This window comes from Protomyctophum bolini (assembly GCF_963924005.1).
Source record: "Protomyctophum bolini genome assembly, chromosome: 2".
Taxonomy (NCBI): Eukaryota; Metazoa; Chordata; class Actinopteri; order Myctophiformes; family Myctophidae; genus Protomyctophum; species Protomyctophum bolini.
In genome coordinates this window covers 20536952-20563381 of record NC_137863.1, presented here as the reverse complement: position 1 = coordinate 20563381, position 26430 = coordinate 20536952, and the positions used below count along the sequence as shown (strand labels likewise).

The 26430-nt window shown below is 42.6% G+C and overlaps 1 protein-coding gene across 2 annotated transcripts; it reads right to left on the bottom strand.

Moving 5' to 3' along the window:
* Positions 1 to 3122: 3122 nt before the first annotated feature.
* ell2 (elongation factor for RNA polymerase II 2) lies at positions 3123 to 25685 on the bottom strand. 2 transcript variants are annotated; one of them, XM_080783299.1, is made up of 13 exons: positions 25500 to 25685; positions 22425 to 22472; positions 21582 to 21703; positions 19844 to 20007; positions 14512 to 14610; positions 13787 to 14043; positions 12417 to 12538; positions 12124 to 12199; positions 11252 to 12038; positions 10652 to 10724; positions 8958 to 9129; positions 7851 to 7895; positions 3123 to 6860 (listed from the first exon to the last, which is right to left on the bottom strand). In XM_080783299.1, exons 1-13 carry the CDS (start codon positions 25629 to 25631, stop codon positions 6744 to 6746), a joined length of 2214 nt encoding a protein of 737 aa, XP_080639425.1. In that variant the 5' UTR covers positions 25632 to 25685; the 3' UTR covers positions 3123 to 6743. The 2 variants fall into 2 exon arrangements, with proteins under 2 accessions (XP_080639425.1, XP_080639426.1); XM_080783300.1 differs by lacking the exon at positions 14512 to 14610.
* Positions 25686 to 26430: the final 745 nt, after the last annotated feature.

Below are 26430 nucleotides of genomic sequence, written 5' to 3'. Positions count from 1 at the left end.
GCAGAGGAAGTGTAGCACCAAGGATTACATTAGATAATTGACACAGGGTGGAAAAAATGGTTGCAATCGTGGGATATATTTTTTTTTCTCCTTTTTTTAAGAAAAAAAATATCAATCAATCAACCAATCAATCAGAGTGCACAGGCCCCTGCAGACTATGTCCTGGGAGTCCCAGGACACCCCACAAGAATCACAAAGTTACAGTGATATATATCCTATTGTGTTTTATTACAACCATATTAAGTTATCGATAAAACAAGTTTCATGTCAAGCCATGAAGCCATGGACCCCCAAATTGATGTGTTTGGCCACGGACCCCCATTTGAAAATATATTGTGCTAGAACCCCCATATAAGAACAGATATGGGTGCTAAAAGTTTTCAAAATTGGCAGAAAAAGACTCGCTCACCGTATAGAAACTAGAAGTAAAACTCCTTAGACTGAGACTTAAGAAAATATATTTTCTTTTATTTTATCATGCTCATAAAGTGCTCTGTGCTCAAAGTGCAATTAAAAAGCAAACGTTTCGGTCCTAAGACCTTCGTCAGTGCTTTTTAAGTTTTTAATAATGGTTAAAGTTATTTTAACAATTTAAATCATTTTGCTGAGGACCCCCCTGAAACCAGTGGAACCCAAACCACCTCAAGGACGTACCCTGGGGCTGGACACACACACACACACACACACACACACACACACACACACACACACACACACACACACACACACACACACACACACACACACACACACACACAAACACACAATAGTATATTATTGGCATGAAAACGACCCCATACCGGAGCCCAGTTACACTTCACTGCCAGTGCTTTAAAAAGGCTACCTGTATTGTTGCACAGACAGACAGACAGACATAGATACACTTTTAATATAAATGTAAAGTGCTCCAGTTGCTGGCAAGAAACAAATCATCACTATGAGATACTTTAAAAGTCACAGTACAGTGAAGATTTGCCATCATGTATGTATCCATTTAAACCGGTTTTCTCTTCTCAATCAATCACACACACAACTGCAAAGGAAACAGGATACTGTAAAAGCTTGGAACAGTGCCTTGTCCTTCACACAGGGTAGCAGCTAGGGCAACATGCTGTGTATACTGACTGAGGTGAATGGGCAGATTTCCAAACAGATGTCTTTTAGAGTAAAAATAAGGGTAATTATATGATCCAATCAAACTGTCTCTCAGTCTTAACCCTTTGATTCATGAGCACTCAGAGGTTTGGGCCAAGTTTAAAACTTCCACCAGGTAACGGTTATTAACTGTATTGCCTACTTTACATCATGTTATCTTTGGTTGAGATCATGTGCCAGATATGGGGTTGATCCAGGTTATTCACAATGTCATGAAACTGCCATTCATTGGTAGAAAATCTAACTGCAGTGCAAACTAAAGCTTTCATCTAAATAACTTACCACAGGTTATTTTGACATTTCCTGCATGAACTGTAATGGTTATTATGGACATATGAAGTTTCCGCCCGACTGTTGACGAAATCCAATTAATTCTGGTGGTTATAGAAATTCCATCTCATACTTGGCAACCGAACTAAGGTAGACTGATTCTGTGGCTATAATGTGCTTATTACTGTGTTCAAATGGTTCTGTTCAGCCCTTGGGCAACACGGCTGTACTCTTAAGTTTAGACTTATCACTTGCTCAACAGGTTTCCCCTCTGATGGGTACGTCTATCTTTCTAAAAGAGGCACATGGAAACCCAGGGGAAATGTGCAGAGGCAATTTAATCCACAAGTAAAAGGGTGCAGTAGCTGAAAATGATCAGCCACCCTGATTTCTTCACAATGCCCTCAGGCCATTACAGTTCATTGTGTGAGTACTTGAACCAGGGTATCACACACAAACACACACACACACACACACACACACACACACACACACACACACACACACACACACACACACACACACATGCACACACGTGTGCATTATGTATGCACTGTCAATGTATGTCCATGTTTTCTTTTAGGACATTTTGTTATTTCCCATGGGTGGCACCATAGAACTGAATGTATGGAACATATACATTACATATACATAAACATACATAATATACATATACATTCATAGCAACACGTGTTCACTGTTTCCGTGTCAAACCTGGAAGAGTATAAATCATAATCCATATAGGGACCTCCCATGAACATTTACCAAGTACTTTGTTGTTGCTTTACATTATTTCACCACAATTAAATCCCATTGTAAATTAAATTAGCAGCCTTTAAAGAGAAGATAGAAACCCAGAGACCAGTCCTAGCGGTTCCCAAACTGGGGGTGGGGGAGGAAGGGGGGGATGATTGGCCTAATGTGCAATATTGTTTTCTCACTCAACGGTAAACAAACCCAACATACAGTGTATACAGGGTATATCTGCACATCTCTGAAGTGACAATTCAATGACTTTTTGAATATTGATATTTTTAATGGCAAATTGGCAAATATAATGTAAAAGAGGAAAACGTGACAATAGTTGATCTCTAGTAGAAGAAACTGGAGCCGTTGTGAGCAAGCTTGTAGAAGAAACTGATGCAACTAGAGCAGGCCACGTGAACATGTACTTTCCACACAGAATGACCCCAGTGGGCCTTCTAGAAAGGCTATTATGGTTTTTAATTTGTCTGAATTTCTTATTGTACTTCGTTTTAATTAGTCTTTAAAGCAGGTTTCTGGTTTTGTTCAATATATTTTTTGTTTTATGGGTTATTAGGTCTTTTCAGATGTGAGATTAAAACCTCAGAAAACTTGTGGAAATAGCTCAATCTACTCAAACTCACTAGGGATTTCGTTTTTGGAAATGTGTGAAAATATTAGGCTCATGTATGAAAGACTAAACCTAATGGCTATGGCTTTAGTTTGTTTTAACACAATAGTTTCAGTTAGTTATGTTTTTCATAGGCCTTTTCTTCTACAGGTAACAAATATTGTGTTATATAGTGTTAAACGTAAAATAAAGTAAGTTCCTATCACACTAAGTTTTAGTGGCCTCCCTGTAGTAACTCTGAGGACCCCCTGTTGAAGACCCATGCTCTCTACAAGTTTAACATGGAAACATACAGTTTTAATAATCAAAAACAAGCCTACAGTTTCAATGTGGAACCAGGTTGACTTTTATTAGAATGATTTGTACATCAGGCAGACAGGCTCAGAATTCATTCACAATTCATTTCATTAACGGTCTCATCAGAAACGTTACCATGGCAACTTTACACTCTTGTCCCCTTCTGTATTAAGACTCATTTTCAATCTCTCGAAACCCTGCCCCCCCTCCCCACCATATTTCATGTCATGTTATTGAGGAGTGAGGACCCCGGTCCCTTAAAAAAAAAGAAAAAGTTCATTGTAATTCTCCTCTGACCAGTCTCTCTTTGCCTACACTGCTTATGTCAGCACTAGCAAGACCTGTCAAGGCTGTGAGGGTGATGGATATTCCCCAAACCGAGAACCATTACAGAGAAACGTGAGCTTCATGCTTCCCTAGGGAGGACATACACACACACACACACTAGTAAGGAGAGGGGGTTAGCACCCTTGTTGCTACATAAAATGACCAGTGCTCAACAGGCAGGACTCTTGGATCAGTGGTTCTCAAACTTTGTCAAGGACCCCAAAATTAATATTTGGCTGTGTGGAGTGGACTCAGACCCAAATTCCTTTGTGCCAGGCACCTCCATACGGGAACCGCATGCAAATCAGACGGAGCATTAGTTCGACATGCAGACGCATGTCGGACTAGTGCCTGCTCCCGTGCTTGCGGTTATGGTTAGGTTAGGGTTTGAGGTGGGTTGTCGTTTGTCGGACCAATGACTAGTCTAACTAACGTACTGCACCCCTCCATACAAGATGTTTAAAATAAATGTGTGAAAAATATAGATCGGCTATTTTCAAATAGCTCATGTATATAGGGTTTAAGTGGTCAAATGTATTTTGACGCTACATCGACTCATTTTGTTGGGCACCCACTTGAAGGACCCCTGGGGACACCCAGGGCCTACTTTGAGAACCACTGTCTTAAGGGAGCTGGGAGGTAATGTGCAAAATGATGGGAGAGCTTTAAAGGCCTGTATACAGTGGGATGTCTGCCATGTGTAATTCTAAAAATTGGGTGACCGTCTCACTGGAAAGCATGAAAATATACCCCATCAGTCACCCTGTACGTTGATGACTTAAACCTTTCAGAATAGAGCCGATGTACAAATGAACATGTCGCAGCGCGACACATTGTTGGCTTGTAGATCAACTCTTTTCTGCAACACTGGTGTGTGATGGAGTGGAAATTGAGCGTGAGGCGAGTGCAACATGTAGAATGGAGCCGTGCATTATTGTGGACATTTTTAATGCCATTTGATACTCATGTAATGCCGCCCGGGCCGATATAATTTCCAATCCTCAAATCATAACAAGGCAACCTCACCGATTGGTGATCTCTGATGGTATGGAACACAGTCTGCTGTTTGGACCGATGTGGTTCTGGACAGTCCACAAACAGCCAGTCCACTGCAGAGACTGGATATTTGACAGAACGCCACAAGCATAGGAGAATAACAGCAGGCTGAATTCACATTTATCAACATTTCTCTCGAGGCGTCACATTTGTTTGGTTTCCAAATGCAAGCCATGATTCATTCTTAATGTCCAAAACTGTGCATTTGTGCATGAGCGCAGCAAACAGAGAAAGCGCTGGCTTCCATATAGATCACCACACTCAGTGAGTGCACTGCCTTCAATTATACAGAGGTCCTCTCGCCCTCTCCTTTAAAACCACAAGAACACTCATTTTCCGGGAACATACCTTCTAGTATTGACATCTGGCGTCTCAGAAAATAAAGACTAGATCACAAATGTTACTCCCCTGTTGCAATACCAGAAAAGCATTTAATTTTTCATTTTGGCAATAATTCTAACAAAGGTTTGTAAACATAATCTTTCCCTTGTTGAAATAAACACTCAAAACATGTTCTCATAATTTCATATAACCATTCATCCATCGCATTAAACTAAATCGGCATTACTGTTGGGGGCAAAAAAAAAAAGAAGCTCTCGACAGAACTCGTAGTCTATCATTCTGATAGATTAGTCCTCATGATGTACTCTTTTCCTCTATTTTTACAGTTTCTGTAAAAAATAAAAAGAAAGAAATCTGCCTGTTTGCCATTGGATAAAGCTGAAGAGGTGGATGCAGTCTTTTCCATAATCCAAAGACAAGTGACTCTGAAAATGACTATCCCCAGTTAAGGACATGAACTGGTTACTTCACATCTCCCCAGTTAAGAACATGTACTGGTTACTCCAGCCAGGTATATCCTGAGTGTTCTGGCTGGTCCCCCCCCCCCCAAAAAAAAACAAAAAAGAAAACACTAGCAGCTTTTTTTTCCTTTTTCCGTTTTCTCAGTTTTTTTCTTTTTCAACATTAGTCTTTTTTCACCTGTCACTCCTGTTAACGCACTATCATGCAAATACATACATCCATACACTCCGACCAAACACCCCTTCCATTGAACAAAATACTCAGTTTCACCGGGCCTCTCGCTCTCTCACTCGACACGCACACACACACACACACACACACACATACACACGCACGCACGCACACACACAACACAACACAGCCCGTTACCAGACATTTGTAGTTCCTCTGCGGAGCCCCGAAGGGTCTGCCCAACTCAGTGTTGACAAGTGTAAACACCTTAAGGCACCCATAAATGCACCGTGGACATTGAACACTGATGGTGCTGAGAATGCTGCCCCCCTCCCTCCCCCCCAAGGGGTGAAACTCTTTGAGTTTCCCCCACCCCACATGGCCATTACAACTAAATGTTACAATCCATGCACACACACACCGTTGTCTATGGACTCTGTCAGCTTAAGTGGTTTCTTCTGACGTCTCATTTCCCTCCCTTTGAACTGAGAACTCGTCACAGCAAAAACAACAACGTGCCGTACCAGAGCCATCCAATACAGTTCTTTGTAGTGGGCAAGGATGGGGGAAAACAACGCAGGGCAGCCATCTTAATCGACTGAGACGACATATGGATCTCGCGTGCAAAATGGCTTTAGAAAGTCGAACACATAAGGCCCATGGTAATTCTTTTTTTGCATTGTTTGACAAAAGATAAAGTTTTCTTTTTAAACAATAAATCATCTGTGGACTCTCTTTGTACGACGAGTCTCAAAATAAATAGATCTACCTCTTTATTTTAAATATGTGTTAATATTTTCTCTGCTGTTCAAAAATATCTTTGTTTCTTGTTCTTGAGATAAAGTCCTTCAAAAAGGCTAGAAGTGTTAAGTATCCCTCCGAACTCTATCACACATGCATGTAGCTCTGTTCACATGTCCGGTGGCCTAGAATTCCAGAGGAGCTTTGGGTAAAAACCATTGAGAAAGAAAAAATAATAATAATAATGATAATAATAATAATATAGGGGAGCAGAAGTGAAAGTAAGTTAAAGGTTGCAGGCAACAACGTGGCCTGTGGAATCAAAAGGTAAGGAAGGAAGGAATGAAGGAAGTGGACAGTAAGGGGGAAGACGGGGAAGAGGGAGGTGGTATTGGGAGGCAGTAACAGAGGGGATATGAATAAATAAGGGCCAGTTGGACACCCCCCCTCTTCCTCTCTCTCTCTCTCTCTCTTTCAACACTGATTAGCAAAGGTGTGGTGGCAGGCAGGCCAGGCCTAGGCCTAGGCCTGGCCTGGCAGGCTGTGCTTAGCTCCAGGCCTGGGCTCTGCGCTGGTCAAAGTCAGCTATCAGCCGCTTGATGTGGGCCAGCTTGTTGTGCAGGTACTCGCAGCGTTGCTTCTCCTCGTGGTAGTTGGGACTGTGCTACAGAGGCCACGCAAAGAGAGACACACACACACAAACCATCAAACAGGTGCATAAATGAAGCAAACATATTGTCGTAGTCGGACGTCAGAAACCCAAATCCGTGACTTTTCAGGAAATGGATCGGAAATGTTCAGAAATGGTGGAAATAGTAGCCTAGATCTACAAGCTCAATAAATTCGACGCCAATAGATATTTTGCTTGACTTCTTCAGTAGAGCATTAAATTACGCATTATTATTATTACCAGTAAGACGCGCAAACGCGGGAAGCAAACGCAGCTGAGACCCTGCAGATCATGTCTGTCTGTGTGTCTGTCCCGCTGTTACTGTATATGTGGACCTGGCCCCTTTTGTGCCCATATATGGAGCTGAGTGGACCTGGCCCCTTTTGTGCCCATATATGGAGCTGAGTGATTGCTGATGCAACACACTCCATATTTGGATAGCGGGACAGACAGACACACACACTGACAGACATGAGCTGCTAGGTCTCATTACTATTGAGACCTAGCAGATCATGTCTGTGTGTGTGTCTGTCTGTCTGTGTGTCTGTCCCGCTATCCAAATATGGAGTGTGTTGCATCAGCAATCACTCAGCTCCATATATGGGCACAAAAGGGGCCAGGTCCACTCAGCTCCATATATGGGCACAAAAGGGGCACCATATAAGGAGTCCCCAAAGCAGCTATACGTCCAAAACCCAAATATGTACGAGCTGCGTTCGCTTCCCGCGTTTGCGCGTCTTACTCGTAGTAAGTGCTCACTGCGTTCGCAATAATCTTTTGTTTATACAAGGTCTCTGCCTTCGTCAATGACTCCAGCTGTGTTTTGAGAAAATGCCTTATATATACTATACTTGGCAAAAATAGATAGAAAAAAAACAGACATTTAGTGCTTGGAATGTAAATTTCCATATGGGCTTAACCAATGCGTACAGCTCACAATTAGTGTAATTATACATAATTGAATGGTTCCGTGCGATCACTTACTTGCTTCATCTTCTTGTACTCTTTCAGCACTTCTTCGTGTACCCTCTGCAAATGTTGGAAAACAAACCCACGTCAGCTTGGAATGCAGTAAACATATCAAATCATGAACATACTTTGAACTGTGCAATAACAGCTGCAACTGAGCGTGTACTGTGCAATATATGTCATGTGCAATAACATGAAGTACAGTTATGTGTGTGTTTTGTCGCATTAGCTTTTATAGTTTTTATCTAGTTGATGAAGCACTGATCGGGTGGCACTTTTAATTTCGTTGTACTTGTTGCAATGACAAAGATTTATCTATATCTATCTAACTGGGATCGTATCAGTTTTTAATCATTTGGTCTATAGTTGCCCAAATGAAGATTCCATCCAATATTTATTACCATCCTAAAATGGTACAATCCGAATATCGTTGCTGTCGGACAGTGACCTCGCATCTCCATTATATAAATTGTATTTTAATACTCACAAGTTTCAGGTATATTTTGATTATAGCGTTAATCTGGGCCACAATTAATCGTGAAGTGAAATTGTCTTAAACCATTTAGGCCCGAAAATAAAACGCTCGCTCTGAAAGAATATTATATTCAAAGATTTGTGCTACATTTTCATGATATTTCAGAAATAGCAGACATATGAGCTTGTAGATCTGCTATTTTTCCATATCTAAAGTATAATATGCTTATTTAAAACACCACAAGGGGTTCCCGCCCAGAATGGGTTAAACCATTCAAACCGAGAAAGCATCCCTGTCATTTTATATTTTTGCGTTAACAAATAGCAGTTGTACAAGCTATTTGTACATTTGTAATGTAATTTGTAATGTAATGCTAATTTTGATTTATCTTTTTAATTCTTAAACATCTTCAAAAGTGTTTCGAACCACTGATTTAGAACGAGGAATTTGTAGAATGGGCCTCAGGTCTTGGATTATTGCAGTGGTTTTCAACCAAAATATTCAAAGATCTGGGGCCGAGAGGCTAAACGTCATCAGAAGGTGGTCCGTGACTCAAATGCCGAAATAAATAGTGGTCCTTGATATGAAAAGGGTTGAAAACCCACTGGATTAATGGACATTGTATTTAAGTACAGCTCTTGGTATACCTGGTACTCTTTGGTGCCAGGCGTCATCTTCCTGCACTGGCTGTCCAGCTGGGTGAAGCGACGGGTGATGCTCTCCACGCGGGCGTGCAGGACGCGGTACTCGTCATACTCTGCGTTGAAGTCATCTTTGTAGGTCTGCCTCTGGTCCATGGACGCCAAGGGGCTGTACTTCCTATGAACACAGGAAAACGGCATCGTTAGCGAGTTGACCGCCACAGACAGGGTGGCGATAGAGGGTAGCTGCGCCGGCCAGAATAGGACAGATCACATCTGGGTTCCTCGCTCGCAGACCTCCAATGTAAGAATTGTGTTAGCAGTAGCTCACAATGTTTATCATTCGCCAGAAATGTTAATGTCGGGAGCGATGCGATCAATCAAAAAAATAATCACAAATCAGATCCGAACATCGGATGGATGATGATCACCACAGAGATCAGATAACAGCCAAAGAAATAATGGAGATTCTGTCAAAAGCAGACAACGGTTGGATTTTAAATGATGGAATATTCTGCCAAAGGCAGCCAATTGATTAAAAAGGTTAGCAACTTGTCACAAGCATGGGTGCACTGCGCCAGTGTTGTTTTTATAAGATATATTTTTTGTGGCTTTCGCCTTTATTTTCTTTTTTATAGAGGGATAGGTATAAAGTAGGCTGACAGGAAATGGGGAGAGAGAGATGGGGGGGGGTGACACGCAGTAAAGGCCGTCGGGATCGGGAGTCAAACCCGTGGCACACTGCCAGACTGGATTACCAGCCAAGGTACCCAGACGGCTACACCAGTCGCCCGGGCCAGCCAGTGTTTTTGACAGCAATAGTTGAATAGTTTTAATTTAGTGTCAGTCACATTTTAGTCACCTTGAATGTTTTAGTGTTAGTCCAGTTTCAGTCAACTAAATATCATCTAGTTTCAGTCGACTAAATATCATACGATTTTAGTCGACTAAATCTACAGTTTGTTTAGTTGACTAAAATGCATTTTGGCAGGCCTTGATGCCGTCGTAATGACTGTTTTTACACCTGCTGAAAATAGCCGAAAATAGCCGATCTAATTGTAGAACAGCTATTTTCAGCATGAAACAGATTGTAAAATGACTTATACTGCATCTCTTGTCCACTAGTCCCTTCCTAACATTTAGTCTAGTTTTAATTTGCTGACAAAATTGTCAATATATTTAGTCTTAGTCATCATAGCTTAGTTTTTATTTAGTTTCCATTTACTTTGTCAGTGGAAAAAGGTAGTCGACGAACATTTTTCGTCTTAGACTAAATCAACACTGCATGTGTATGCCAAGCAAGTTATCACGTAGGGCCAATCCAAACTGAATGCTCACAAGGAGCCAGTTCAATGGCAGTGCATGTTGTGTCTTCAGAAAGTTCTCTTTTCCAAAGTCAAGAAATTGGCGATTGATGTTAAAGTCATCCATACTAGTCCTGACCAAAAGAGGATAGTTTCACTACACAAAAGGACAGGACTGTTCAGTTCCAATACTTTCACTACACAAAAAGACAGGACTGTTCAGTTCCAATACTTTCACTAGACAAAAGGACAGGACTGTTCAGTTCCAATACGTTCACTAGACAAAAGGACAGGACTGTTCAGTTCCAATACTTTCACTACACAAAAGGACAGGACTGTTCAGTTCCAATACTTTCAATACACAAAAGGACAGGACTGTTCAGTTCCAATACTCACGCTACATAGTCTGGCATCACAGTGGTGGAAGAGAGGTCTGTGGAGTGGACTGGCTTCTCTTTGTCCGAGGAGTCTGAGAAGAGGAGAATCAGCGTTAGATCATATATCCTCTCTGGAGAGTTTGACTACACCCCTGGCTGAGCACGGTACGGTATAGAAAAAGATTTAGCTCACAAGATTAACTGGAAACCCTTTACAAACAAATTCTGTGGTTTAATGTGAAAGTAATCAGACTCCAAAGACTATGCTAGTCAGAGAAAGAGGAGGCATCGGACGGAATGAGTACGATTGAATGAAAGAAGTCAAACCGAATGCAGAATGTGGTTCAACATGTTCAAACCACGTAAAAGCAGAACATGAAATGCAGGCATGATAAAAGACAGGATACAGCACAGTATCTCTGCGAGATAAGAAACAGCAGTAGTGATCACTGCATATGGTTTAGTCAGCTGTAGACCCAAACACTGCAGAGACACCAAATTGAAAGTCTGACGAAGACACCCGATGGTGTCTTCCGAAGACAGTCAGTATAATGTGAGGGATAAGCAACTAAAGAACACAAGACGTTTTAGCCAAGCTTGCCACTGCAAAACTACCCACCTTGGTCTTTGTGGGGATTCTTGGTGATGGGCTCCCTCTCCCCTTGCTGAGCACGGTGCTTCTTCCGGGGCCTCTCAGCCTTCCCCGTTTGGCCGCCCTCGGAGGGCTTCTCCTGGTCAGCCACCCCCTGGTCAGCCACCCCCTGGTCAGCCACCCTGGGAGGGCTGCAGTTGCCCCTCTCCTTGTGTTTGTGTTTCTCTTTTTTGCTTTTCTCTCTGTCCTTCTCTTTGTGCTTCTTGGGTTTCTTCTTGGACTTTATGCTAGTGTTGGCGGACAAAGGGGGGCTGCTGATGGCGGTGGAGGTGACTGTGAGAGAGGTGCGAGGGGTCGGGCTGAGGGAGCTGGGAGGTCCGGGTGCTGGGGGGGTGGTGGTGGTGGCGGCGGCGGGTTGGTAGCGCTCCTGCAGACCCCGGTCTGAGGGGAGCGGGCTCCGGGTGGGGGAAGGGTCCCTGCAGGAGGAGCTCTGGTCCAAAGGCAGGTCCTGGGTTCCACGGCCCTCCGGGGTGCTGGGTGAGTTGGAGACGGAGCTGGGACTGGGGGGCTGCTGGTGGTGGTGAGAGGAAGAGGGGGCCGGGTGGTGGGAGGTCACGGGGAGGTGGGGCGGCGGGCCCGAGGTGACACCGGCGGGTAGGAATGGGCGCTTGGTGATGGCGGGACTGCCCTCGTCCTCGCGGCGGTCGGATGAGGAGGACGCGCCCGGGCCACGGTTGTTGATGTGGGAGATGCGGGGCTTCTTTGGTGCCAGAGGGTCGGTGAAGTCGGCCGGCTCTGAATCAGGTTGGCGCTTCTGCAAGAGTGAAAACATAAAACGTTACCATTCGGTGCAGTCGTCTTAACTCTGTGTTTTGTGTCTGCAGTGTAGGTGCCCTTACCTGACTAGGGGACGAGGGGACACCGTCTTTAGGAGAACTGCTGGACGAAAGCGGCTCAGTAGGAAGACCCAATTTTCTGTTACATTAGAGGGAGGTATAGAGAGGACAAGTTATGGACCAGTGAATTTTAATATTAGCTCCTGCTTACAATAATACATTAAAAAGAATAATACATTAACCTAATAAGCTAATTAAAGCAGCATCAAAGCTGTCTGATCACAAAAAGGAGTAAATGTTTCCTAACTAGTTCAATCAATCATATACTATATAGATCAAGACAGATGTTTCTGTACCGAGCCAAGATCCTGTCCACTTGGACCCGGTCGTCTTCATTGTACCCAGGCCAGTCTCTCTGGACCTCACGGTAGACGAAATCCTTCAATGCGTACGAGTTGTCTTTGTTCAGATTCGCTATCTGTTTTGTGGGCACACACGGACACACACTTCAGTAGGCGTAAAATGCTAAAACACTCATTCCATATGTACATTTAATGCCATGTTCTGTTGAGAGAGCCAACCCGAACTGTGGCCTGAAGAGCTGACACACAACTTGAGAAAAGCTAGCCAGATATTGTAATCTCTGGATCACGCGTTCAAATGATGTACTGAAACTTCCCATTTATTGTGCTAGCTAAACCAGTGCACGGCATACATCTGCGTATGTAAATGTATGTTTTAGGGCTAAGTGGCTTGCTGTGCACACACGTTCAATAGAAGCCTTTGTATTGCCATGAACTGGAGTGATTTGCATTCTATGCTACAATGCCTGCAGAAGGCCAGGCAACGGGGGTTGTGCACATGGCACCTTCATCACATAACTACTGGTGACTAGTGATGGGTTATTCATGATCGATTCGTCATGTCATTGCCGTGAACAAGAACTAAAAAGAAACTAGTTCACTTCCTGAAACTGTTACGTTCCCTCCCTGTCCCCTCCCCCCGTACACAGAATGGGAGGGCGGGCTGTGAGCGGTGTTGTGTTGCTTTTCACTAGACAATAGCTATACTGAATGAATCGTTTGAACGGATCATTGCCGTGAACATGAACGAAATCGTTCGTTTAGTGAAATTAACGTTTTTTTACCCATGACAAATATCACTGCTGTATATACTGTATGTGTGTGTGTGTATATATATATATATATATATATATATATATATATATATATATATATATATATATATATATATATATATAGGGGGGGCGGTGGTGGCTCAGGGGTAGAGTGGCTCAGGGGTAGAGTGCCTGGATGGGAACCGCAAGGTTGCCAGTTCGAACCCGGGCTCCCCCAGAGTTACTGTCGAAGTGTCCTTGAGCAAGACACTGAACCCCTAATTGCTCCCGATGTGCTAGTTGGTGCCTTGCATGGTTTCCGCTGCCATCGGTGTGTGAATGGGTGAATGTAATGCACAATCCAAGGCGCTATATAAATGCACCATTTACCATTTACAAGAACAAGTTAAACTAACTGGGACTTAAAACGTACTTAGGAAACTGATTTTGTGTGTCTGTGACACAAAACATTTTTCAGATGGTGGGGTCCGCAGCCAAATATATCATTTTGAGGGGTCCTTTGCACCAACCACTGATTTAGGGGGCAATTGTTTGTAGAATGGTACTGGGGTCATCAACGCGATGATTGTGACAGACGGGCCAACATACCTGTTGCAGGGTGCTTCCCAGAGAGCTGCGGTCCTTCTGGCTGACCCCGTCCCGCTGCAGCCTGGCCAGCACCTCCAGCTTCTTGTAGGACCTCAGCGCCAGCAGGTGGATGATGCGGTCGCGGTACGGCCGCTGGGCCACGGGGTTGTTGGAAAGGCACTTGCGGATGGTGTTGGCTGGATTGATGGGTGTGGAGCGCTTGCGTTCCGGGCACACATCACCCGACGGCGCCGGCTTTCGGATATGGACTTGCTTCCCTAAGATGACAAAGAGAGAGAGAGAGACGTTAACACAATGTTCTGACCCGATGCCAGGACTTTTGAGTCCGATGCCGATCCCCAACTCTTTCTAATCAATTTGAAATACAATTTGATAACATTTAAATTATTTTTTTCCCCCAAAAATGCTGCAACGTGTTGTGAGGTTTTAGATGTGCTAAAAGCCCACAAAAAAAGAAAAAACATTTCCAAAAAGAATGACGATGATGATTGAAAGTGGTCAAAAACCAGGACACACGGGGTATCGAAAAAGTCAAATAATGACCAATATATCGGCCTGACCGATAGATTGGTGGGGCTCTACTCTGGCTCTACTTCTGACCTAGTCTGACGGCCCGGGTGAACTGTCACACCCATTACATTAAGCATACACTCAACGTTACTTACTCCCCAATACCAGAGAAAGCCATGCCGAGCAATACATGAATTATAGCCGATTCAACTTACTGCATGTTCTCTGGGCCAGTGTGTGATTGTATGTAGGTATGCCCGGATCACGTTTGTTTGCCTCCGATCCAATTCCGGTCATTACAGTTTTAGCATCATCTGCCGATACCGATTAAGTCCCGATCCAATATTTTGCAATTTTTTGCAAAAGGGAAAGAAAAAAGAAGACGTTTTGTTTGTTTAAACAGTATTCAACTTGGATAGCTTTATATTCGGCTCTTTTTTAATCACACTTCTAATGAATGCAGGATTGGTTCAAACCAAGTAAACTAAATCTAATCTCTTTATAGCTTAGTGGTGCAGCACAAAACATGTTAATAAAATATAACATTGTAATATCTTGTCTTGAACAAACTAACTGTCCTCAAAACCTCAGCTGTTACAAATGCAACAAAACTCCACATCTAAGCAGTACCACTGATGTAGTCAGCGAGTCATTTGAACGGTTCCCACGGAAAAGGACATTTTGAGTCCCAATTAAAAAAAAATCATAAATCACATTCACACAGTAATGAATTGCATTTTTATAGCGCTTTTCCAAGTGCTCAAAGCACTTTACAATGGTTCATTCATTCATTGGGAGGTGAAGCAGCGAACAGTCGACGCCAGCGTCCTCACTTCCCACATTCACACACACACCAATGGTGGCGAGCTCACACGACTCATTGGAGGCAATGTAGGGTTCAGTGTCTTGCCCAAGGACACGTCGACATGAGAAGCCGGGATTCGAACCGCCGACCCAGGGATCATTGGCCGACCGGCTCTACCTCCTGAGCCACAGTAAACAAACATTGTTTGCCTTTCATCGTTTTCAAGGCGGAAAAATTATCTTACTGCTATGTGCCAACTGCTAGCCTCAAACTCTGCTGGAATTGACAGTTTTAAACTCTAAAACGGGATCTAAAATGTTATGCTTACATCAATAACAAGTGAGCTACTTTGTCCTAGAGCGTTTGCTGGAATAATTTTTTGAACAAGGCAATGTTGCGAGCACTTTACAACATGAACGATTGCAATGTGGTGTCATGTCTAGTAGGATTAACTTTTCTACATTCACTAACGACCATACCGACGACTGTAGTGGACACTTTTTCATGATTGACTGCCTCTAAATCAATGGGAGACTTGCCCATAAAACCCATAGTCTGAACGGCTTAAAAACCCACACTCTGAATGCCTACGGAATTTGTTTGTATGAGAACGTGAGTGGCAACAGAAGCTAATGTTATGAGCTACAAGAGCTTGCTGCACATGACAGTTATGACCGAGTAATTCTTGTTTAATTCTGTCAGAGCAAGTTCATTGAGCAAACAGGTGGAAGTAGGATACTTTGTACTGCATGTCTTATTTTATGCTGTCTGTGACACACACACACACACACACACACACTCACTTCAGCCATAGTTCTATGGTTCTGTGAAGCTTGGTTGGACATGCAGCGAAGAAATATCACAATAAAAAAAGATCAATCACACAATTTCCTTATGATTCCGATCAATTAAAAATAACGTGATCGGGCCCGATTTCCAAACAAAAAATTGGATTGGGACAACTCTATTTATGATAATGAGTTGTACAGTAGAATTGTTTTGACCTGTGTGTGGACAGGATCAGAAGTAGCTGCAGTGGTATTATAAGCCACCAAACTCAGTGAAACTGCAAGTGACTGTGTCACAAGTCACCCGACTACAAACATGCAATTTATTTGGGCCATTTACTTATGAATCAGCTTATATTATGATGATGATAGGCCATACTTTTGTATGAATTACTTTGTGTGTGCATTGCCTATTTAGGCCACTAAGCAAACAACAGCCTAGCCTCTCCGGCACTCAAAAGGTGTTCGGCTTATTTTAGTGTCAGGACAAATAAACATTTAAAATTGTATCTCTGGAACCAGGGGAGTGTGAAAAGGCACATGGAGGTGCCAACCAAGCGAAATTCAGAAATTTCTTTTAAATTAATTGTGATGTTTCAAATAAATGCATATCAACTTGTATGCAGAAACACCAGAAGCAAGATACATGCATCATGCATCATGTAATAAAGTATAAATTCATTAAATAAAGCTCTGCTAAACTCTGCCTCGTCAGGATGATTTGACACTTGCTTTACTGCTTCAGTCATTATGAATTCTAAAGCTCTTTAAGAGATTATGGTTAGAGAGGTCAAGAGAGAACATCGCTGTCCCCCCTCTGCTCCCTGAGTAAATGCCATGACCGCTCACAGTCTGAAGAGCTCCCACATGCAGTCGTGTGCTGTCTCAGGCTCACGGGTGAAAGACTGAGGCAGGTGATTAACGTATGGCAGCTGCTACCAAGCTTTCAGCTTCAGCAATAAGCAGGCGAGTGACATGTTGTCAATGAATATAATACCATGCTCAAATGTTATGGCAAGCACATGTACATGAATGTCAATCCTGTTGAATTTGAAAATGCAATGTGTGCCGCCCCATATATTTGCATACTGGGCCCTGGTTGGTTATAGAGCGTCGCAGTCCCGCCCCCTTTCATGACGACGCCAGGCCCAGGAAATAGTTCCCAATGCATTTTTCCCATAGACATTTCAAAGCGTATTTATTTAAAGACCTTATAAGCGTCGTACAAAGCCAACACTTGTCGTGACAAATCATGACAACAAACACAATATTTTGGACCAAACAAATAATGACAAAGAAGAAAAACCACAACAAGTGTTGTAACCTGCCGTTTTCTTCTTTCAAATTATTTGTTCAGCCCGAAGAATTGTATTTGTTGTCATGATTTGTCACGACAAGAGTTGGCTTTGTCCGCGGCGTAAACGTCTTTAAATAAATACTTTCTGAAAAGTCTATGAGGAAAATGAACGGGGATTTCTTTTCCGGGTCTCTCAACGTCTCTCCGGGACTGCGACGCTCTATAGCCTGGTTCCAGACGAATCTGTTGGCTAGTCACCACTTCGGGTGTGAAGTCCTCCCACAATTGTGAGGGGCCAGACTTAATCTGCCTGGGACAATTATGCATTGCAAAGGCAGATGAAGGCTGGCTATGCGAGGCTTACATTTTGTACCATATCAATCCATTTCTGTTATTGGTGCTTTTACACGACACAAATATTTTTCCAATGAGACAGTCACTTTAAAAGACGAATTTATTCTTTGTCAGTATAGGACACCAAAAATGGTGTAGATAGTATAAGAATAAGATCACAACATAAGATCACAACACGCTGCCCCGCTCCCACTGCACGTGAGCTTGTAGATTAGCATTGTTTTCACACATGTTTCAAAGCCGTTTAGCACAACTCAAATGGCATGCTATAGTATACATTATATACCATAGCATGCCATTTGCATGACATCATTGATCATTTAAAGAGATTGAGATTCGTAGTCAGGGGAGCCAAGTCATGCATTTGCATAACTGAGTGACTGCATCACAGACAAAGTATTCATGGTCTTTAACCTTTCAACCACCTCACGATGATCGCGGCAATGATGATGCTAATTAATGTTCCCCTACTACTACTAGTGACAACAACCCTCCCTGGCTCCGTCTGTGGAATTCTTAAGACCCTAGAAGGGGTGCATTCTTAGTTTAGACTAGTCATTGGTTAGACATAGGTTACGGTTAGGTTTAGGTGTGCTGCCCCGTGGGAGGTTAGGGTTTGAGATAGGTTGTAGTTGTAGGACTAATGACTGGTCTAAACCAAGTACTGTCTATACTAAGTACTGCACCCCCATAGAATGCTAATTTAATACTTTCTTTGTCTTCTTAAGTAATCAATGTAATAACCGTTTAATAATATAATACCAATGCAGACACCCTGGGTTACAGTAAATGACAAGATGCAAGGCTGAAACCAACAGACTCAGGAAACGATCAGTTTTCCACCGTTTAATGGGGTGTTTTACTCGTCGCCAGCTGCTACATGCCCGCTACATGTCCCACCCCTTTCTGCTGCTGCTCCTCTCGTTTTCCAGTTTCCATCTGAGTCGGGCCGTATGCAAATACATCCCCAAGGGCCACAAAACAGACCCAAAGAAGCTTCCAACTCACTTTTCAAGTTTGTAGCAGCTGTCAGAATGGATTCTTCTGACCAAGACAAACCGGAGAAAAATCCACACAATACCTACCCAAAATAGAAACAAGCGAAATGCACGCACGCAGTAGATGCGTTAATAACTTGGCTTAGTGTAAAGTAACATGCATGCAAAAAAATGCAGGCATATATATTATTCGGTTTAATATACAGAAATGAGAATAGAATAGGTCCAGAGTACTTGGCAGCATGATGGGACAGCAAAAAATACTTTTTGGTTGAAAAGCACGCAACCTTCATCATCTGCAGTCTTCACAGTAGTGAATCTGAATGACTGATAATGTTGCCAAATGTTTCAATGACTAAAACATTTGACATTCTATCCTATATAAAAAATAGTCTAATGAGAGGGCGGGCAGACCACGCCAGTCAGACATAACCATAAACAATCCAATACGCCCGTATATAGGCAGGACCACGGCCAAATCACAATGACATACATTAACCATAAACAGACCCCGAGAGTGCGGCGAGCTTGAAGAACTGATCTTCAAGCCAACAGTGCGTGCCGCGACACGTTGGCAGCTTGTAAATCAGTATAAATTATACTGTAAATCAGAGTATAAATTAGGCATAAATCCTCTCAGGTGCAACATGTTCTTTCACAGTAGAAGAAAATTAGCCGAAGTGGATCAAGAGGCGCAGGCAGATTTGGCCTGGGACGTTACATCAACATCAAGATGTTACGCAGCAGCAGCACATCCCTGGTCTCTAAGTCCCCCAAGCATGACAGGTTAAGGTTGCGATAGGTCCACAGGGAACATATGATTAGGCCAAGAGAGATTAACTTTTACTTTTCCACTTACATGACCTCAATCCAGGCAGCGAGAGGTACAGTGGACAAGAAAACAGGTGCACGTGTGTTTGTACGCGGCAAACGCTGGAGTGTGCAGAGTGTGAGACTTCAGCCCTTTCCATGGCATGTTGGCAGGCTGTGTGTCAATACTACCCAAATAGCTTCCTTTGACTCCCTTTTGCCTCCCTTGGCCCTTATCAGCGAGAGTGCTAATCTGGAAAGACTGAGATGGCAAAATGGCTTAGTCAGCCACAACAATGGCTTTGAATGGAGCCAGGCTGGCAGCTTTCACCTATTCAGTCCCGCAAATGGGACTGAGTCTGAAAAGAGGGGAGGGGTGTTGATAGCACACAAAGCCAATGTTGGCGTGCTGGGATCTAGCCTGGGATGTGAGCGTGGTACTGTTGGCAGCAGGTGAATACCAGGGGATTTCTATGTAGAGGGAGACGGACTTACCTCTAAACTGGCCCCCAGGCTTGATGACTTTGGTCCCCCGTTCACGTGTGTCCTCCGCGGCCTGGGTCATGCGCTCCCGGGTCACCTGGTAGGAGTCGTTGGTGGCACACACCGTGACCTTGTCCTGTATCGTCCCTAACGAGGCCAGGTGGGACGCTCCCGGGCTAGAGAGGGAAATAAAGGGCGACAGAGAGATAGATGGGAGGCAAAGAGGGAACACTTTTTAAGAATGTGTGATCACAAAAACACGTTCCTGGAAGTGGACCATAGCGACAGTCTGGCATGTTTAGCCCATTCACTGTGACTCACTTTCTGTATGACATTACAAACCGTTTTGTTTTCCAAAGTATAATAAGGCTTATTGGATGCCATTAATTTCAGTATGGTGTGACATGACAATCAACTTGCAGGGATTTGAAACTTCAAAGAACATGATCCAACGTTATCAGCCTTATTAGCATTATCGTTGCATTTTAATGTGCAGATTGGGAGAAAATATTTAGTACCTGGCTGAAGCTGTGAATAGACAATGACATAGTATGTAGACACCACATATGGTCTTTTGATTAAAAGATACACTCTAAGGGTGCGTTCACACAGGAGGCAAAGATATTTTTCACGTTGCTTCAGTCGCTGGATTGTTGTCGCATGGACAATGTGTTTATTCGCGTGTACACCAACTCACACATGCTGTCAATGACATGAGTACGATGGAAACGGTAACGAATAATAATGGCAAAAATGTTATATATCACATGTAGGTGTGAAATTAATCAAAATTGTGCAACTATATTTGATGACTAAAACATAAGAGATCGTACTGTGAAGCCGTCAAAGAAGACAAATGCAGCGTGCATTTTTCTTCCCCCACTGACAGCGTTCCCGTCCAGGAGGAGCTGTCGCTATGTGTGAGGTGTCAGGCGAGTGAGTAAATGGAAAGCAGTTTGTTGACCCAAAGACCAACTCGGGGGCTTCTTTTGTTTGCAGGCACATCAGGAAATGTGCACAGACACCCCCCCCCCCCCCCCCCCCCCTTCCCCAGCCTAAATTTATCCATTTTTATTTAACTCAGCAAATCTACACTGTCCTACAAAGCCAAAGTGCAATAACTATGGATTTTGGCTGATATTGGGTTTAAAAGTGTTTCAACTGGTCAGCCAAATTACGTGATATTACACCAATAATTGTTTATCCCCCAAAATCATGAAGGCTAATTTGACCTTTGGGATACACAAATAAGTCAGTGTGTCCAAAAACATAGTCACTGTGACTGCACTTTGGCTTTGTAGGGCAGTACAAAAGGTAACCAAATGGACCATTGCGGGTCTAATTCGTTACCCTAAAAGGAAAGCCAAATGAGTTTGGTGAGCTGCTGGCTACAGGATAGATCCGGTTAGACACAAACAACTGCAGGCACTCTATCTGCTGCAGAGCGCACGTCTCGGTCTGTGTCAAAATCAATAAATATTCACTAAAAAAGGCAAGCTGATTGGCTGTCAAGAGGAGAACTTTGCTAAAACTGGTAACCTAAACTTCAGCAAATATCATTCATTCATTAATTTGCGTTGCCCGGTGCACCTCATTTGCGCCGCTCGCGGCAGCAGCGCGTCAATTTGCGTTTTTGTATTGACTTTGTATGTAATAATGCCGCCCCATATAAATATCTTCACATAATTACGTGAATACACCTAAACATGTGCATATGGTTGGATAATTAGGATGCAACAACATGCTTTACCTGGGCGCATTTTGTTGGATACACTCAAAGCTTCCCTGAGGGTTGTCCTTGCCCACATTGGACAAGTAGAAGTCAAAATTCTGGAAGGCATCTGAGGAGTCGGTCCTGGGAATTTTAATGCGCTGTAAAAGGTTCAAGCAAACACAGAGGATAAATCAATGAATGGAAGTAATTCATCACGACCTGTCCATTTGCCCCTTGTGCTTGGAGAGATCCTTGGAATTACGCCCAGGGTGGTTTGTTAGCGGTAGTCCATCTCTGAATGTAAGGAAGTAATACTCCATGTGTGAAAAACCGCCTCCCAAGTAAGTCACTGTTCTCATGTTCTAGTTTGCAGATCAGCTTACAGTTCAGTGTGCAAGAGTGCGTGTGCATAGTTCCGGCTGTGCCTACATCTGAGCTATGGCCTTTTGATATGAACAGCCTGGGAACATGGAGATACAGGAGGGTCTTTAAGGCAGGAATATGTTGGTGTGTATGTGCGGGTGTGCAAAAGTAGATTTCATATCATGAGGTAAGCTAGAGAAAATGTCCAAAGAGTATCGACTCTTTCGTGTGTGTGTGTGGAATTAGCTTGCCAGAGAGTTGGTACACATCGAATATATAACTTAACGAGCAATATCAATCACTGATACAGAGTTAACTGAGTAAATAAACCATATTTCTACAAACTAAAAATAACCTGGCTCACAAAGTAAGAGTTGGGAAATAACAAAACAAAAACACATGGAATATCTGGCATTTCCTGTATTAAGAATTAAGATATCTTTACATTTTCCCTTTTCTTTTCTAGAACTATGTGTGAGAGGTGATTTCCACCAATAAGGGAACATAAATACTTACGCCTTGGAGTCCTTTGAATTGTATTGTTGGCCGCAAAGTAGGTACATTCTGAAAATGAATGGAAAACACGATTTAACACGATTTAACATAGTGGAAAAATACACGGTTCATACAGCCTCTGTAGACACAGGGGCTGTAAAAGAAAGCCTTTTGAGATGACATTCATGACAATGTTGGCCTGAAACTTAGGTGACATCTTACGTAATCAGTATGATATGCCATTATCTCAGGCGTAGATACAGAGACACCAGGACCTAAATCTTCACGCTATAAATCTGCGGTAACCCTTTAGCATTTCATGTGGTACAGAGAACTTTCTTCAAAAAATATTCACTTTCATACATCCAACCGCAAACTGTGGGATAGAAAATGCCAGCTTTTTGTGAAGGATATTTTTGACATTTCTTCTTGTGTGGTATGGTCTTTGAAGTCTTGCGCTGGTGGCTACTTGAAACAGGAGTGGACAGCCACGAGCATGCAGTGGCTACTCTGTTAGGATGGAAGTGCTGCCCACACTTCTCAACTCAGCTGTAGGATCGTCTGGCTAGATTGTGAGACTCCAAAGTCTGCTATCGACTGGTCCACACACAGAATGTGGCATTTTATTAACAACAGCCTTTCTGCATTTCTAGAGTCCAAGTCTTGTGTGGAAAATTAATTTGTTTGAAATACAAGCTCATACCCTCATTTAGCTCATACTAAAACTCCATGGTTTAGGAGCCAGAGAAACCCCTTGATGACTAGCTAAGAAACTGAGTTGACAGTTTAAGCTATGTTACTGTTCCTTGCCACTGTGTGTACTGAAGTTTCAGGATCAAGCCACAGTTTTCCCTACCCATCCCCCAACATAAGGCCTACACTCACACCAACTAGTCCCCACACACACACACACACACAGTTCTGATCACATTTCATGTCACCACAGAAGGACAGAGTTAGCCAGCTCTCACTCACTCACACGACTGCAACTAGTTTAGTTTTAGCCCCCCCATGGCATGCACATCACTGAGAGGGGGAGAGGAACAAAAAGCAGGCAGTTTTTGGTTGCCCAGTCAGCAAGAGATGGCAGGCTGCCGTTCAATGCCGTGTATGGACCCAACATTACCACATAAAAAAGACGGTTGCAGAATAATTGTCACAAAATAAATCCTTCAGCTAGTGATCCTGTTAAGTTGTAGCTAGATAGATAGATACACTGAGGCTTAGTAAGCAACTAAGTTCTTTCTGAGGGGTTACATTTCATGAAAGATATAATGTTACTTTGACACGATGATAGCTTTCTATATCACATACAGATACATCGCTGTGGGTCATGATGAGCTTAAATGCTGTCACAGTCCGAGAGTGAGAGCTGAACATTCTGCTCCTATGCTAGGCTAAATGTAGCCTGACTGCCAACCATGGCCTAGTATGTATGCAACCCTGTTGTTGTTGATGACCTCAGATAGCTTGGTGTTGGGTCTCTCTTTGCCCAAGGCTGCTTAGACCAACAGCCTGTCTGGCACTTCAGCAAGACAATACCATTTATATATATATATATATATATATATAATATATACATATATATAAAACAACAAGATTAAGTTATATTTGATCCCCTGTAGGTGTCTGGGTAAAACCTTTAGCAATGCTAGCTTCAAATGCTTCACATAATCCCCCATCTTTTTACAGTGAGAAACTGACCAATATCCTGAACTCAGTTAGTTTATTATAAATGGCATTAGCTTGTGTAAAATATAATTACACGAGGGGACACTTTATACCCAGAATGTTAACTTTAATTTGGGGACAACTTGCTGGCATTTACCAAGCAAGCAATGCCTCATAACTTTCAAGAGGCCATCAGTGAAAAGAACATAACTTCCGTCCTTCCTATAGGCAATTAGGCATAACGTTTTAATGTAATTATACCACAGGCAGCAAACAACGTTCAGTACAGCGTTATATTTGTCTTAAAACAAGTATCGCATATGAATGTGGCCAAATCGGTAAACAAACTACAGACTCCTTCATTCATTCTTCCATCCATCCATAGGCCTAAAAAGTTACATTACATTTTTTACAATAAAAGACTACGAATGCATTAATTCGGTGTGACACGTTTTGCCGTGACGTTAAACGATACGTGGAACGTTAAAAATGGACTTTTACAGCTTCTTCCCATCCTGTTCTATTTATAAGTTAAAACAATATCGAGTCGTCACTCGTCTCATTTGCATTGGTAACTTTAACCAGTTAGAAAACATGGAGGTTCGTTCACTTCACTTAGTTTTTTTCCTGGAACGTCGTCGTCTCACAAGTCACGACTCGCCCTCTCGTCGAAAAACGACGTTTTTTCACCAACATAAAAACAAGTGTAAAGTGTAAAAACGTCGTCAAGTAATAACACTCGTGCGACAAAGTATAAATTCACTAAACGTCTAGTCGTCGCTCGACCCAACATCTTTGAAACACTACTGGTTCCATCCCCCACCACCACCAACCAAACAACCATCCATTTATAACCTTATTATCGCATTAATAAATGTTTGTATGTTTGGACACACATGAAGCAAGAATGTCGTGGTTCTTCTCATTTGACTAAAGACTATTTCCTCGTTTGGTTGAAAAAAAGGAAGAATAAAAATGGACTTCAGTTTGTTGTTGGCACAGCAGGGGAGGAATGAACGAGCTAACACTGCTGCTGTTGCTAAAAAAAAAAAAAAAAAAAGGAGAAAAAAAACTTGACGTTTTTACCATCAGCTTTTTATAGTCTAAAAGACAGTTGACAATTCATAACAGCTAGTTAATACGCGAGGTCAAAGTCTCATCTCAAAGATGCGATGGTTCGCGACGTGACAATACGATGATTTCATTGATAAATATGAACAAATATAAAGGCAGCTGGTCAGCAAAAAACTTGTCGTGTTGGCTACCAGTGCTAGCTAACCCTACTACAGTTAGCTGTGCGTGGCACTCTCCCACTCTAGCTCTCCTTTTTTAAATCCCCACAGCTATCCGTTATGTCTAGATGTTTTTTTTTTTTTTTTTTTTTAAGTTGGTTTTTATTTCTAAACGCCTGGTTCTCTTGCTCACCTTGCTGTTTTGGTGGCTCTCTATGGCCTTCAGCGCCGAGTCGGTGAGCTTGACGTGCAGGACGGTGACTCTGTCCGCAGTCTGCCGGCCACAGTTCAGTCCATACCTCCCGTCCTGGGAGAGCGCCGCCATCTTTAGCGGCCGTCCACCATCGTCCCTCTGACGGCTGAATTCAATGCACTTTAGGTTCTGTACTACCGGCTGTAGCGGCGCACACGGAGCTCCCCTGGCTGCCTTGCAGCGTTGCCACGCCCGCTAATTATAAGCACTACAGAAGTGATGGAAGAAGAAGCACTGTCTACTCCCATTTAAATTAAGTATCAATACCAGCCTAAGATTTAGGCTCTCATAGATGTATTTTATCGATTCTGACATTGTCAGAATTTATAAAATAATACAATCTTAGACTAATTAATACCGTATTGTAGAAATAGTCTGTTACAAAATACAAATATGTTTAGTATTCAAAATGTAAAAGCCTTTTACTAAAAGGTACATCTTTATTGGCACAGAGTCTTATACTTATAAGTAGGATAACAAGTTCAGATGAATTTAATGTGAAGGACAGTAAGGACCAAGTCAGGCTTTATTGGGTTTAAAATCCTCTTGGTTTGGCAGAAATTGAATTGAACTGTACTTTCCTTTTTTCTGCAAACTGTCAATCAATAAAACACTCATTATGCAGAATGTCCCATTTCAAAAGTTTTCAAATGTATAAAATAAAACAAAAATCTTTGTTGGAAGATAGCAGATCTGTAAACTACAATGTGTCACATTGCGTGATCGCGATGCTTTGTGTGAGCTTGTATAGATTGGCTATTGGAGTGGGTAATTTTACTCATTTGAAGATAGCCGTTCTACAAGCTTATTATTTATAAGCCACTTTGGCAAGGCAAGGCCTCGGTTAATCTTTTTATATTTTGGCCCTAAA

Bases quoted from the DNA above. Each gene is read 5' to 3' on its own strand.
- ell2 (XM_080783299.1), bottom strand. From the start codon at position 25,631: ATGGCGGCGCTCTCCCAGGACGGGAGGTATGGACTGAACTGTGGCCGG. The intron at 21,704-22,424 runs GTAAGTATTTAT...AACCTTTTACAG, and splicing joins AATTCAAAGGACTCCAAGGC to CGCATTAAAATTCCCAGGAC. The intron at 7,896-8,957 runs GTATACCAAGAG...CAACATTTGCAG, and splicing joins CTGGCACCAAAGAGTACCAG to AGGGTACACGAAGAAGTGCT.